At 50.7% G+C, this 15,691-nt stretch overlaps 1 protein-coding gene across 1 annotated transcript in view; it reads right to left on the minus strand.

Moving 5' to 3' along the window:
* Nucleotides 1-15,691, minus strand: part of SLC13A3 (solute carrier family 13 member 3) — a 71,724-nt gene that overhangs the window by 14,695 nt on the left and 41,338 nt on the right. The window contains exons 6-10 of the mRNA XM_029918493.1: nucleotides 13,723-13,848; nucleotides 10,294-10,389; nucleotides 9,318-9,422; nucleotides 5,843-5,940; nucleotides 900-1,012 (exon numbers count right to left, since the gene is read on the minus strand). Coding sequence (XP_029774353.1) covers nucleotides 900-1,012; nucleotides 5,843-5,940; nucleotides 9,318-9,422; nucleotides 10,294-10,389; nucleotides 13,723-13,848 — 538 coding nt within the window. The remainder of the gene's footprint in view (nucleotides 1-899; nucleotides 1,013-5,842; nucleotides 5,941-9,317; nucleotides 9,423-10,293; nucleotides 10,390-13,722; nucleotides 13,849-15,691) is intronic.

The raw sequence follows: 15,691 nt of genomic DNA on the forward strand, positions 1-15,691 counted from the left end.
AGGAGGCGGACTCTGAAGGCGGACTCTGGAGGCGGCCTGACTGCAGTTGGAACCCTCCCTTTTCTGCCGAATGCAACTGTATGACCTTAAGAAAGTTGCTTAATTTTTCCATGCCTCGGTTTTCCTACCTGTAAAATGAAGATACAACTATGACCTCGTCCCCTAGGGTCAGCGTTTGATGAGACAGCACCGGCCGGTGCTTTCTCTGAGCGGGGCCCGTGGGCACCGCACCTGCATGTTCTGAGAGCGAGCGCCTCCTGAAATTCTGCGCTCCCTCCCGGCAGTCCCCGCTCTCAGAACCCTCTAGAATGACACTCGCAGTAACGCTGATCAATATGAATGACATCTAACATTTACATCGCAGTGGTTAAAAGCATAGGCTGTGGCACCAAACTACCCGGATTCTAATCCTGAGTACACAGCTGTGTGACCCGAGGCTAGTTACTTTACTTCTCTGTGCCTCAATTTCTTAATCTATAGAATGGGGAAGATCATGGCATCTACCCCCGAGGCTTGTTGGGAAGTTTACATGATTTCACGCGTGTAAAGCACGTGGAGCGGTGCCTGGTCCGGGAGGGAGGGGGGTGAGCCCAGGACGGTGTTATTCCTCTGTGCTCGTGGCCCCGCCCCCCCGTTATGACGTAATAGTCATCATCATCGTCATGTGCTCATCGTGAGCTCCTTGAGAATCCGGATGAGACCTTATTCCTCTTTTTCTGCACAGCGCTCCACACTGAGTAAGGTGCCGGGAGGCAGGAGCCACATGGCCCCAGCTGGTAAACGGGGAGTCGGGGGCGGCCGCATCGCCCGCGTGGCCCCGGCGCTCTGACCCTGAGCTGCAGCTGCGGCTAGGCCCTGCGCCCGCCTCCCCAGGCCTGCAGCCCACCTGCTGCTCTTACCTCACAGCCTTTGGCCATGGCGAAGCCCCCTCCCAGGAGAAGGATGATATTCCAGGGCACCGTGTCCTGGACCTTCTTCCACGTCAGCAAGGGCTCTGGCTCTGCGTTCGAAGCTGGGTGAAAAGAAGACAGGCAGACTGAAGAGGGGACCGGGTCTCCGCCGGGCAGAGGGGGGACGGATGCGCACTCAGGACGCTCAGCCTGAGGGAGGGTCAGCGGCCCCTGCAGTCCCATCTTTGTGGGGACCGTCCCCCTCCACAAGGGAGCCGCAGTCTGGCTCCAGCATCTGATTTCAGAGCTTTAGGGAAAAGCCCCAGGCGCCCTGTGCCGGGCATCTGCTCCATTCAGAAGGAAAATAATTGTCACGGCCCCGTGGCGTGAGAACCTCCTGGAAGCAGGCACTCCCCATACATGCGGGACTTCCTTTCAATTTCCCAAAACCCCTTCTGCAGAAGTGCTGCTCGCATCCTCATTTACAAGAGAATAGGCTCTTTTTTTTGGTAAGTGAATGTATACAGAGAGGAAAAAAGTGGAAGGAAAATCAGGAAAGGAGAAACTAAGGGTCTCCTGGGTTCACGGAATTACGGGATGATTTTTATCTTTATAAAAGTGGCAGTGCCTGTGTGCACTGGTTGGAACGGGGATCAGCAAACTTCTGTAAAGGGTCAGCATATCAGCAGACACAGACAAGACATACATGAGCGGGCACAGTGGTGGCCCCAGGAAATCCTACGTAGTTAGAAAAGGCAGGGGTGCATTTGGCCCATGGGCTGAAGTTTGCCACCCCTGTGCTGGGAGCAGAGGCCTGGAGACAGACCCTTCCGAACATTGGCTCACTGCATGCCCTTGAACGTGACTTCGCCTGTCTGACCTCACTGACATGTGTCCCAGAGACAGTCCCTTGAAGGGCCCTCGTGAACACTGAGGAGGTAACGGAGGAGCCGCTGGTGGAGAGAGAGAGGGTCCTGTTTAGTTCACGGCCAAGTCCCAGTGTTGCTGCCGGCACCTGGCGTGCGCTCGTTAGCTGATGGTAGGTGACTTGCTTAGCCCCCTGCCTGCTGCAGAGTGAACACTCTAGAAACGAAACTGTCCCTGCAGGCAGGGCCACCAGGGAGGTAGGGAGGTGGGGGGAGGGGGGGGAGGGGTGGGACAGGTCTGGCCCGTGCATGGCAGTTCCCAACTTCCCAGGACAGTTCCTGGGTCACACGACCATTGACATTTTGTTTCTCCTTTTCCAAATTGTACATTGTGATTATCTGAAAGGAAAGCTGGAGATCTTGGCTGGCACAGTCCCCTGCCTTTAGGCGATGAAGTATAAGTTCATTAAAGCAGCAGGCAAGGTCTGAAAAGGCCAAGGCACTTCCCCACTAGGAGGAAAGAGTGGGTCCGGTGGGAGCCTGCTCTGACCAAGGGTTTAACATCATGCAGATTAAATGAGGTGCACGGTTAATGCTAATGAGACCTCCTGCTGCCCTCAACCTTCTATGACTGTCTATTATTTTCCCATCCAATCATGACCTTGTTGCTGTTTCTTGAAAGCACAGCTTCCAACTATGTGGATCTCACCCTCCCAGGCCCGCTCTATGCCTGCAAGCTCCCTGGAGCAGGCTCCGAATCTGAACTAGATTTGAATCCTAGCTCTGCCGTTGGGCTGTGTGATTTGGGCTAGTGACTCTACGTCTCTGAGCCTTGGTGTTCTCATCTGCAAAAGGCAGCAAGGATACCTCTTCAGAGACCCACCGGGGAGAGGAAACGGGCCCATGTGCAAAGGGCTCAGCTCCAGGTGTGGCCTAGAGCGAGTCCTTGGTTACTTATTTAACATAATATTCAATATGTATATTGAAGACCTATCACGTGTCAGGCACACCTCTAGACACTGGGGATTCAGAAGCGGACAAAACAGAAAAAAAAAAAAATCAAAATCCCTCCCCCTGGAGAACTTACATTCCAGGAAGGGAGGTGGGTGAGAAACCAGTAAATATATAACGTTGAGAAATGTTATATTATGAAGGCAAGAAAATAGGGTAAAGGGGTGGAGAGTGACAAGGGAAAGATATTCTTCTGGACAGTGTAGTCAGGGAAGACTTCTCTGAGGAGGTGACATTTGGACAGAGTCCGAGTAGTCATGGGAGTGAGTCATGCACTATCTGGAGGAAGAGCTTGGTGGACAGAGAGGGACCGGAAGTCACCATTGCCATCCTCATCGTCACCCACAAGCACCGCGCCTAGCACGTAGTAGGCATCACATGCATACTTGTCGAATGACCATAAAGGGACAGAAATACAACCGCAACTCCGACCCCTGGAAGAATGGAAGACGGCAGGTAAAATCAGAAAATCAAGGTTGGCCCGGAGGCCTGGGTTCTACCTCCTGTTTCTGCGTAGCTAGTCATGTGACCTTGATCAAGTCACTTGCTCTCCATGGGAACCGGCCCCTCTCTCAGGCTCCATGTAAGTCCTGAGCGCTGGACTGTATCACCTCAGCCAAGACTGCACGGGGCCACGGGGAGCCCAAGGTCGGTGGTGCTCATGGAGTCCCTTCTCCCCACCCATGAGGCAGCCCGGACACTGCAGCCCAAAGGACCCTCTGCAGACCAGACCCAACTCCCAGATGCATTTGAGCGCTACTGTTGTTGGTCCACAGCGTGTCTTCCACTGAAATTAGTTGCCAACATTTAAAATCCGGGAGATTGCGTAACATTTTGTGCTTCCCTTGAAAAGTCAGCCAGTCTGATGAAACCGGTCCTGCTTTCCCGTGTGGTGACACCCGGGGGAACCGGAGTCACAGCTGCCCCTTTATTTCAAGGGTACTGGCTTGCCAGGTTTCCACAGTCCCCGCAGTGCCCTGACGTGGCGGGCACTCGCGGTCATCCTCAGAGGCTGTTTTCCCCATGATACAGACATTGGTCTCTGTTTCAAAAACGCAAAGGGAACGATGGACAGCGAGGACCCAGTTTCATGGAACCCATTCTCCTGCCCCCAGTTGGCTGCATCCAAAACGGTTACCTTCTTGTGGGCATTTGGTTTGCAACCCCTGTTCTAGAAAAGTACTAAAGCCAGAGGTGAAAGGTGTCTAAGGAACATGTTCATTCTGTAAGTTGAGAGGGAAGGCCCAGTGGGTTGGTGGCTGAGTCGGTTAAGCATCTGACTTCGACTCAGGTCATGATCTCACAACTTGTGGGTTTGAGATCGGGCTCTGTGCTGACAGCTCAGAGCCTGGAGCCTGCTTCAGACTCTGTGTCTCCCTCTCTCTTTGCCCCTCCCCTGCTCCCATTTTGTGTGTGTGTGTCTCTCTCTCTCTCTCAAAAATAAATAAACATTTTTTAAAAATTCAAAAAAAAAAAAAAGGAAGAAAAGGCAGGCCCAGGCATCCTAGGAACTTACTCAGGGTGACCCAGCCAATGGGGAGCAGAGCTGGGATACCAGACATCCACATCACAGTGCCCTCCCCACAGCCCCAGCTGACAGGAGGCTCTGGGCTTTTCCAGCACCCCTCCCCCTGCCAGGTGACAGAGCCATGGATGGGACCCGATCAAGGGCAGCCCGTCCACAGGCTGACCAGCTACCTAGGAGGCTAGCAGCGGCCCCATGGGAGAGCTGCCCGAGCAAGAACAAGCCAGCTTCTTACTCCCGGGGGCTCCATGGGGCGTGGAGGGACAGCAGGCGTGCGGAATGACAGCTACAAGCCGCAGGCAGGAGGGATGTGAGTGGGCCGGGAGCGAGGAGGCAGGAAGCGGTGGTGTGGACGCCCGGCAAAGGCGGGCATTGGGAGGGAGGCGACACGTAGGGGTTCCTAAGTTATACATATCTACATAAAGTTATACATATCTACATAAAAAGCAGCAACTATAAAGAAGCGGAGGCTGTCAAGAGGCCAAAGCGTAGAAGCAGGAGACATGGTGGAGGGGTCAGCACTTGGTACCCGGAGGGGGTGATGGGGAAAGCCGGGTGGAAGCAAGAGGAAGGAGGAAGGAGCAGAGACCAATCCTGCCCGGTTTCAGGGTCCGAAAGCCCAGGGCCTGAGGCTCCCTGGATTCAGTGCTCTGTTGCTCTTACCATTTCTGGGCCCCCATGAAATCGGCTCCCTACTGATCCTCACGTGATGCACCCACTCAGAAAGTGGAGCTAACCTGCCTATTACTCGCTCTTTTTTTTCAACAATAGACAAGAGATTACGTCCCTATTTCCTGACTCCTGGTGGGGAGCTCATTCCACTGGCCCCAGTGGAGAGGCCTCTGTCACAGGGGGTGGCCTGCTGGGAACCAACCCAGGGGGTCACAAACTGGCCATCTGAAGGCCCGTTCCAAGGGCTCAGCATCCTTTAAAGTGACCTGGGATGCCATTAGGCACGTGTGCCTCCGACTCCAGCACTTCCTATCCATTGAAACCTGGCTTGAGGGCTTCATGTCTCACCCCTTGGGCAACTGAGCCGCAGCTCCGGCCTTGGGCCCACGGGTGGCACAGTTTTTCTATAAAAGGGCCAGAAGGAGAATATTTTGGGTTTTGTGAGCCAAGAGGCCAAGTCAAGGCTATTCTATATATAGCTAAGGAGAATAAATGTCCACAAATTTCTTATCGTAGAAATAAAGTTTACTTATGAACACTGAACTTTGAATTGGTGTAATGTTCCCATGTCACAAAATATTTTTCTTTTGATTCTTTTCAACCGTGAAAAAACGTCAAAACTATTCTTCGCTCGTGGGCTGCACAAAGTGGCCGGCTGGCTGGATCTGGCTGCTGTACTTGCCAACTCCTGTCCCGGCCTGTCACCAGGGCAGTCCCCAGTGCCCAGACAAGGGGACAGCTCAGAGAGAAGGTGAGAAGCAGGTTAGTACAACGGGGCCCGGGTCCCAGGTGTGGGCCCTGCCTCCGGACCACTGATGACCATGCTCCAAGCCACAGTCGTCACTGAGCCCACTGATACCCCAGCCTTGACACCTTACCTTTAAAGTCAAACCACCACTTGAGAGAGGGCCTTTGGGACGGGAAGAAGAACAAGATGGTGACAATGGCCACTCCAGTGACAGCATCAGAAAGAAACCTACAATGACAAGGTCCCAAAACATGTGACCCTAGGGGCATCGCAGCAGGCCGAAAGCTTGGTGGATCTGCCAGCGAGGATCTGTGGCAGGGGATTAAGGGCTCTCCATGAGGGGGCCCTTGTTCCAGGCCCCGGGACACTGTCCTGCCTGCACTCAGCATGGAGCAACTGTCCGTGAGGCCAAAGCCCTCTGTGTGCGGCTCCGGGGGTACGCAGATGCTGCCTGAGACCAAAGTTTATCCTCCCGGGAAGGGAGCCCTGGCCCAAGAGGACCCTGAACGCCACCGAATACGGGATCCGAGGAATTCCCAGGAGTCCCCTAACCGGGGCTTCTCTGAGAGTCTGCTATCTATTTCTTCAGCTTCTGCTTGCATTCCTCCTGGGATGGGTAGCTCACCACTCAGAGATGCAGCCTGTTTGCACCAACAGAAACCAGATAGGGGCGGCCTCAGAGCCCCACAAAATCTAATTACCACCTCTCAAGGATCCGCATCGCCTCTTGTGGACACATCAAGCTCACAGAGGTCTCTTGGGGGCAGACGGCTTCTATCTCAGACGAGAAAACCGAGGCTCAGAGAGCAGCAGCGTGTGCTGGAGGCCAGGCCGCAGACGGGCCCTGAGCCCAGAGGCGTCTGGCTCCAAGCTCAATGAAGCACAGAGCCAAACTCCAGCGAAAGCCCTTCCCAGCCGCACATTTTGATAGTATTCAAGTGACCAAGAAACTGAAAAAGATGGCCATTATCACTGTATTAGAAAAATACAAACCAAAATGCTGATGGAGTGTCACTTGCCTGCTAACAGGCAAAACTTGAAAGGCTGATGATAATGTCTAATGCGGACGCTGGTAAGGATATACTGAGGGTGTCAAAATAAATTGGTTTAACCTTCTGGAGGGCAGCTGGGGACACGTTTTAATACGTGTAAATAGCCCTCGATCCAATCATTGTAATTCTAGGAATTTATCCTCAGGGAAACTGGACTCTTGTACACACAGATTATGTACAGGGATGTTCATTATGGAGAAGAGTTAAAAAATGGAAGATTTTTAGTACAGACACGTGTAACTAAATTGTGTACAATACTGCATATATAATAGCATGTCTATAATGAAATGCCCTGGTTTTTTTTTAAAATATAAGATAATATCAACCTTTAGGCATTGACACAGAAATATAACAAAGGTATCTTGCAAATAAAAAGAAGAGTTTTTATTTGCAGTATTAGACACAATCCAAAAGGAATTGATTAAATAAATTAAGACGTTCTTCTTCTATAAAATACTATGGAGTGTTTAAAAACTGAAGTAGGTCAGAAAGAGCAAGCTGCCCAGGATTATATGACTGGACTCTACCAGTTTTTGTAATATGTTTATATACATGTCTGTGTGCACGTGCTCGTATGGGTAAGTGCGTGTACATATCATAATGTTAGACACCAAATTTTAATGGTGGTAATCTCTTCATTTACCGAAGTTCAATGAAGAGTAACTTTTCCTCTTTCAGTTCAGCATTGTTTGAATTTTTTTATAAGGATGTATAATATTTATGATTAGACAAAAAGGAAAAAAGCAGATCACAAATGATATGTCCAAGGTACTCACATTTCTGTTTAAAAATCTTCTGTCTAGATAGGGTTCTTTGGAGCTAGTTTGCATACATTTTTACAATTAACTTTACTGAAATATAATGAACGTGCAATCAAATGCGCCCGTCTAAAGGATAACATACTTCTGAGTTTTGGCTAATGTATACAGTCCTGTAACGGCCGACGGGATTAAGATGTAGAACGGTTCTCGGACTGGCATTTTTAAGTCAGGAAAGGTATGTATCAGAATTGGAGACTGGGTTTCTAGGTGATTTTGCATGTTCTTTGTATTGTTGGAATGTTTACAAGACCCATTTTTCATCAGAGGAAAATAACAAAGCATCTACATTTTGGAAAAAATAAGACAATGGCTCTTCTCAGCTCCATGAAATGACATCATTTCTTCCTGATAACAACCCACATGAGGTCAGAACTTTACACCACCCATTTCAGCAGGGGGTGGTCTGAGGCTCCAAGACAAGTGTGTGTAGAGCTGCTCTCTCCAAACGGTAGCCAGCAGCCCCGTGCGACTAGTGGACACTTGAAATCTGGCAAGACCCAACTTAGATGGGCTGCAATTATATGACAACTTTGAAGACTTGGTATGAAAAAAACGTAAACTATCATGTATAGGTTGCATGTTGAAATAATATACTGGGTTAAGCGAAATATATTACTAAAAATGACTTCATTGTTGCTTCTGACTTTTTAAACGCGGCTACTAAAACATGAAAAGTACATACGTGGCTCACGTTATATTTCTACTGGATGGTGCTGATGGAAATCATCAGATCTCGCCAAGTCCAGAGGACGTACTTCCCACGTCACCATGTTCTGACACTCCAGAACCTGACAAGGCTGCCCGCTCCCTCTCTCTTACTACGCTCTCCTCTCTCCGCCTTTGCTGGGTCATTGCCCCAGATTTTCTACCTTACCTCCCCAACTGCTTCTCCCCTTTCTCTCCTCCACCCGGCTCCTAACTGTTGGGGGTCCTCAGAGTCTCCCACACTCTCCCTTTGCTCTTTCCCTAGCTGGCTCCAGCAAGTCCTATGAAATTAAATTCCAAATTTATATGATGGCTCCCAGATTTATCTCTGCAGCCCAACACCTCCTCTGAACTTCCAGCCTTATGGCTCTAATTGCCCATTGCAGTATTTGAATGACATATTCGACTTGATGACAAGCGTAACCCAAGTCCAAGATCGAATCCCTGAGAAGCCACCAGCAGACACTACTGCCCTCGGGCCCCCAATTCCGACTCGGCAGCAGGTTCTCACCTGTGCTCTTCTTAACCTTTGCCTCCTCCAAGAACTACCTGATGCCGATGCCCCCGCCCCTGCTTCTTTTATAAATAGTCCCCTAGCTCTTCCTTCCTTGGCACCCATTACAATCTGCTGTGGTCTAACCACGTGGTCTCTGTCTGTGCCTCCAGCATCTAGCATAATGTCTAGCACCTAATAAGCGCTCAAGAAAAGTCGACTCCTTGAATGAACAAAGTAATGAGTGAATGCGTGAGTGAATGATGATCTCAGGGTTGCACAGTTTGTAGGTGGCCGGGCTGGCCTTTGAACCGAGTTTTGTCTGATTCCAAAGGCAAAGCCACTAAGACACGAGAAGCCCAAATGTTTTATAATTGGAACCTAAACTTTTTGAGGGCACAGGACGGAGCTGTGCATAGTTACACGGGACAAAGGGTGCACACCCGGCCCGGGCCCCCTCCCCGCCCCCAGCTCCAGCGGCCCCATCCCAGAATCGTTCCCGTTGGGCCCCACCCCCAGGCCCCCGAGTCTCACCCAGGGGTGAAGAAGCTGGCCCAGCCGCGGATGAACTTCGGATCCCGTGAGAAGAGGAGGACGGCGAATATGCAGAAAAGGGTGAACACAGCCTGCTCAGCAAACCTGTGACACAGACCAGCAGGTGCCATGGTGATGGTGGGCTCTGGGTGGGGCGGGGGGAGCCCAGCATTGGGAAGCCCTTTGGCTGGTGCCCGCTGGCTGTGATGGGCCCGGACCCTGCCTCCGAGAAGCTGCAAGAAGCCGTTCACTCCCCAGTGATACACCCCTGGGGGGTAAGGGATTCCTGCCCAGGTGCTTCCACATGCCCCCAGGATCCGTCCTGAGCATCACACACCACTGCCCCCAAGCTATTTAAATCATTTCCACTGGGAACAAGGTTGGGAGAGGAGGAGAATCAAAGCAAGAAAGAAAAAGCAAGGCAGAGGAAGAGGCCAAAAAGCAGAAAAGAAGGAAACAGCCAAGAGGAAAGCAAGAGCAGAACAGTCCTGCATGCGTGTCTACCCAATGTGCTCATTTCACAGACTGGTGATGGGGGCCCAGAGTGGGTTAGTGCCTTGCCCGAGGCTGCACAGGAAGTTGGTGCAGGTCGCCTGACTCCTAGGCATTTTCACCACATGGGAAACGAGAATTAAAAAAGGTCCCGGAAGCTGCCTGAGGCAGTGTTGGGGACCCGGTGCGCCAGAAGGGAAGGGGTGCTTTAGCTGGAATGGAGCAGATCCCCCCAACTACAGGCCGAGGGGCTCCCTGGATCCAGGGTGTTTGCAGAGCACCAGGGTGAGAGGCTGGCTGTGTAAACCCCTCTCCCCGCTCCCCTCCATCTTTAGGCTCCCATCGTCCTGAAACTCTCCCCAACCCCCACCTGCCTGGGACTCGGCCCCTAGGGGGTCCAGTGGTCAGGCCAGGAGGTAACTCTCCTGAAAGCTAGGTCTATGCTGGGCTCTGTCCCCACCCCAGGAACCCCCATACCACGCACTTGATGGGCCCCAGGTTCTCGAATTCCTCCCGAATCACGGCTCGTGCCCTGTCTTCTGCATCAGTTTTGATCTCGGATTTCTTCTTCCTCCAGCCCCTGAAACAGAGAGCCAGGAGGTTAGGAGCGGGCACTGCAAAAGCATGACTAACTTCCCAGCTACCCCCGGCCGAGTCTCCGTATCTCTGTTTTGGAGACTGACCAGCCTGTGCCGAGTGGCCTCCCTGACTCTGTCTTCCCTTTTCCAAAATCTGTTCTCCCACCTATAGCCTGGGTGGTCTTATAAAAATGTGAATCTGATCAGAGGGTTCCCAGGATTATGATTTTGTAGGGGGTCAAACAGTCACGGGAATAAACCAATGGAACAAAACAGAAAGCCCAGAAGTAGACTGGGGATCGGCTCTATGACAGAGCTGGTATCTCAGACTGGTGTAGAAACGATGAACGATTTAGTCCGTGGTGTTGGACATACGGATCAACGGGAAAGAACTGGGGGTGTGGAAATACGCCCCTACTTCCACGCCTAACTGGCATCTGGCCAGGAAGCCGTGACCATTTGGTGGGGGAAGAATAGTCTTTTAACCAATGATGCTGGGGGCACCTGGGTTGCTCAGTTGGTTAAGCGTCTGAGTTTGGTTCAGGTCATAATCTCACTGTTCATGGGTTCAAGCCCCACGTCAGGCTCTGTGCTGACAGCTCAGAGCCTGGAGCTGCTTCAGATTCTGTGTCTCCCTCTCTCTCTGCCCCTCCCCACTCACGCTCTGTTTCTCTCTGACTCAATAATAAATGAAAACATTTTAACAAATGATGCCAGGACACATGGAGAGCCACAGGCAAAAGAATAGATGTGGACCCCTACCTCATAGCATATATTGAAAAATGACCTTAAAATGGATCAGACCTAAATATAAGAGCTAGATGTATAAACTTCTTAGAAGAAAACACAGGGGTAAATTTTCTGGGCTTCCATTAGGCAACTATTTCTTAGATATAACACCAAAAGCTCAAGCAAGCAAAGATAGACAAATCAGACTTTATCAAATTTCAAAACTTTTGTGGGTCAATGAATGAACAGTGTTGGACATCTGGGTGGCCATCTGGGAAAAAAATGAACTTGAAACCTCACCTTGCACCCTAAGGATAAACCCAAACAGCTCAAAGAGTTCAGTGTAAAAAAACTAAAGAGGAAAAAAAAAACCTAAATAAAAAAAAGTAAATAAAAATGTTTGTTTGGGGGCACCTGTGTGGCTTAGTCGGTTAAGTGTCTGACTTCAGCTCAGGTCATGATCTTGTGATTCATGGGTTCAAGTCCTGAGCTGGGCTCTGTGCTGACAGCTCAGAGCCTCGAGCCTGCTTCACATTCTGTGTCTCCCTCTGTCTCTGCCCCTCCCCTGCTTGCGCTGTCTGCCCATCTCTCTCTTTCAAAAAGGAATCAACATCAAAAATATTTTAAAAAAATGTTTGTTTGTTTTTACAACTCCTATAATAGTGGGAAAATCTTTCCAACTATGACAGAAAATTCAGGAGCCCCATGAGAAGGATTGAGAAATTCATTGACATAAAAATTTTCTTGGAGCGCCTGGGTGGTTCAATTGGTTAAGCATCCAACTTTTGCTCAGGTCATGATCTCGTTGTCCGTGGGTTCGAGCCCCATGTCAGGCTCTGTGCTGACAGCTCAGGGCTTGGAGCCTGCTTCAGCTTCTGTGTCTCCCTCTCTCTGTTTCTCCCCTGCTCATGCTCTGTCTCTCTCTCTAAATCTCTCAAAAATGAATAAATATTAAAAAAAAAAAAGAAGGAGTCCCTTCCCCCAAGGAGGCTCTCCTGACATCCTAGTTCAGGGAGAGGCCCTCCAGGCACAGCTTCATATCTGTCCTTCCTTCACAGCACTTATGACTGGCATTCCTGCTGCATTTGGCTGCTGGCTGTCCGTCTTCCCCACCTTGCACACCAGCTCCCCAAGGGGCAGGGATGGTCTCTGCCTTGCCCACTGCTGCACGCTCAATACCTACAAGTGGCAGGCGCATAGTAGGTACTCAGCAAATATTTGCTGAGTGAAGATGTCATGTCATTGGCCTGAAACGTCTCTGTTACCCAGAAACACCTGTCACTGAACGCTGCATCTCCTCCATCACTGCCTCTTGTGGCCAATGCTGCGGATGGATGCTTGTTAGATTGAAACAAGCGGATTGGAGAAAAAGCTCTAGTTCAGGCTCAGTCCTCGGCAGACTGACACACTCTCCCTCATCCAGCCTTTACTTTGCTTTAGCTAATTTTTAGCCTTAATCCACAAGTGAAGAAATGAAAAGCTCAGGGAGGTTACAAAATTGCTCAAGATCACATGGAAGTGTGATTTGAACTCTGGTCCGTCTGAGTCCAAAGTCAGGCCTCGCTTCTCCAGGTGAATGCGGGCTTTGAAACCTGAGTCTCTGCTGTGAGGAGTTCTGGAAGGCGTCTGGGTCGATCAAGGAACACCATGATCAGAGCCTTCCTATTCTCAAAGTCTTCACGTCTCTTTGATCTAGAGTCGTTTCTACTGGTTCCATTTAACAGATGAGCAAATTAAGGCCCAGAGAGGTGAGGGGGCGGAGTCAGAGAATGACTTTATGACGTGCCCGCTGCCCCCAGCTCCTATGTTAGGATTTCCCAAACTCCAGGCATTCCTCAACCAACTGAATCGCCCAGGTACCCCAACTCCAGGCATTCCTAACCTACCTTCACAGATGTTCCTCTGTCCACATCCCGCCTCGCTCATACTTGCTTAATATTTTCCTCCAGATAGATCATCGTTTCTGTCTTTAATTATGTATGTAAACAGAACATTTATATCGCTCCCATAAATGGAAAACAAGACTCACTTGCCATTAAAATACATAATCATAAAAATAAATGCACGAAAGCAGAGCGATCGTTACATTCCAGCCAGATACCATTGCTGGCTGATGTCTCTGGAACCGACACTTGCTCTTTGTTTAAAAAGCGGATTTGGAAACGTTAAGAGGTTTGACGGTGTCTTCGTCCCCCAGCTGAGACCCGCTTCATTCTACGGAAGTTGATAAAGGGACTCTTCTTCTCACCGTACAAGTCGATGTTAGTTAGTACCCCGTGACACCCCAAATGACCTCCTGGACCAGGCCCCCTAAAATGCGAGTGCTTAACGGATGATGCGGTCAGTAATTACCGACCATGGGGGGACACGAGCTGAGGGTCTGGGCCTCGCAGGCAGCTCACACCCCCCGGAATCCTCACGCCCCTGCGGGCTGAGGTCTCTGCTACCGTCAGCATGGGAGAAGGTGACGTGAGATTACGGTGACGGTGACGATCCTTAGTTTACACAGGAGGAAACGAGACGGGAGAAACCCTTGGCTCCCCGATGAGAAGGAAGCCGGGACTCCAGTCAGGCTCAAAGCTCAAGGTAGGCATGAGGGCACCTACCTCAGGGTCAACCCGCCGTACAGGAAAGAGATCCACAGCCAGCCCGCCAGCAGGAACAGCAGCATGAGGGGGAAGGCGAAAATGAACCAGGAGCCGAAGTTCACCACATCGCACTCTGGGAAGAAACTGGAGAGACGAGGCGGGGGGGGAGTGGGAGCCGGCCAAGGTCAGCCACGCGGATGTACATGGTATACATCCAGGCAGCTCTTCCTTGGCTACAACACGAAGTCGATAGAGATACACAACCGTATGTTTAATATTAACAGTGTGATCGAAAGTATTTCAAAATTCTACGTTCTCTGGGTGTTCTGTAACATACCTCTAAAATCAGAGTAAAGTACCCGAATGTGTTTGGGGAGTGAAGGCCAAGGGGGGACACTCTGGGCAGCCATGTCCCCACCTCCCCAAGTTCCTGGAGAATCAGAACCCCACATTACTTGGTGTTCATCTTCAATCCCTTCCTTTTAGACCAGAAGGTCCAAGCTGATGCAATTAAACGTTGTGTATGATTTGCATGTGATTTACATGTAATTTACTCAAAATCCTGCTCATCTGATATTTTTACTTATACCTCCAGCATTTTCTCCTTAATTTATTTTCAATTTGGAACAAAGTCCTGCTGGTATCAGGGTGGGGAGGCGGCCTGAAAACCCTCTGACAGCTACTGCCCCCCACCCCCCACCCTGTTCCTCCCTACCCCGCACTCAGCATGTGCCCCGGGAGGCCCCAGAGCCCACGTCTTTCCCGTCCAGCCCGGGGAGGTGCTCTGGTTTTGTCCTCCCAGCCCACGGGCCCTTTGCCGCACTTCCTTCCAACTGAGGACACTAAAGGGCCAAAGTCAGCTGTCCCTGCATCGCAAGCAGGACCGTCTCAGCCTCTGGTTTTGCAGTTCTTAAAAACAAAACCAAACCAACAAACCAAACCTCACAAGGCATAGCCAGGCCTTGCTCAAAGATGACATGGCACCAAAGTTGTGCAGTGGACTTGGTCAGCTGGGAAAGTACTGAGCGACCTCACTCATCCCACACCTTCTGAATCAGAATCTCTGCAACAGAGACCCAGGCACCCCAGGGGGTGGGGACCGGGTGACTCTAATATGCAGCATGGTTGACAGTCACTGGTTTCTACCATCAGCTCTGAAAATCAAAGGATTTCAGACCCTGAGAATATAGTGGAAGGTTAAGGTTTTAAAATTGGTCTGGGGGGTTGGGGAGGGGGCGCCTGGGTGGCTCAGTTGGTTAAGCGTCCAACGTCAGCTCAGGTCATGATCTCACAGTTCATGAGTTAGAGCCCCGCATTGGGCTCTGTGCTGACAGCTCAGAGCCTGGAGCCTGCTTCCGATTCTGTGTCTCCTTCGCTCTCTGCCCCTCCCCCACTTGCACTCTATCTCTTTCTCTCTCAAAATAAATAAATATTAAAAAATTAATAAAACAAAATAAAATTAGCTCAGGGGGCCCCTAGGTGCCTCAGTCGGTTAAGCATCTGACTCTTGGTTCATGCTCAGGTCACGATCTCACAGAGTCGTGGGTTCGAGCCTTGCGTTGGGCTCCTTGCTGACTGTATGGAGCCTGCCTGGGATTGATTCTCTGTCTCTGTCTCTCTTCCCCTCCCCCACTCACACTGTCTCCATCTCTCTCAAAATGAATAAATGAACTTAGAAAAAAATAAAATTGGCCTAGGAGGTGAAAAGACGGGTATACTTAGAATGTCTCAGGAAATCCACTGGGATCAGAAGTGGTAGCAAACCCGCCCCCGGAAGACCGTCAGGGCCAGTTCTGCCCCATCATCTCAGGAGGCCTGTGGTTCTTTGACTGAGTTCCGGGTAGGGGAGTCGGCCTGCGTTTGGGGCCGTGTCGAATATGAAATACTTGGGTTGTGTTTGTTTGCCAAGTGCTTACACTTGCGCTCACACGGATTAAGTGAGCATGGGGCGTTCCTCCCTCTGCAGAAAATCTCAGAATCCTCGAAC

Source organism: Suricata suricatta, chromosome 12 (assembly GCF_006229205.1).
Source record: "Suricata suricatta isolate VVHF042 chromosome 12, meerkat_22Aug2017_6uvM2_HiC, whole genome shotgun sequence".
Lineage (NCBI taxonomy): Eukaryota > Metazoa > Chordata > Mammalia > Carnivora > Herpestidae > Suricata > Suricata suricatta.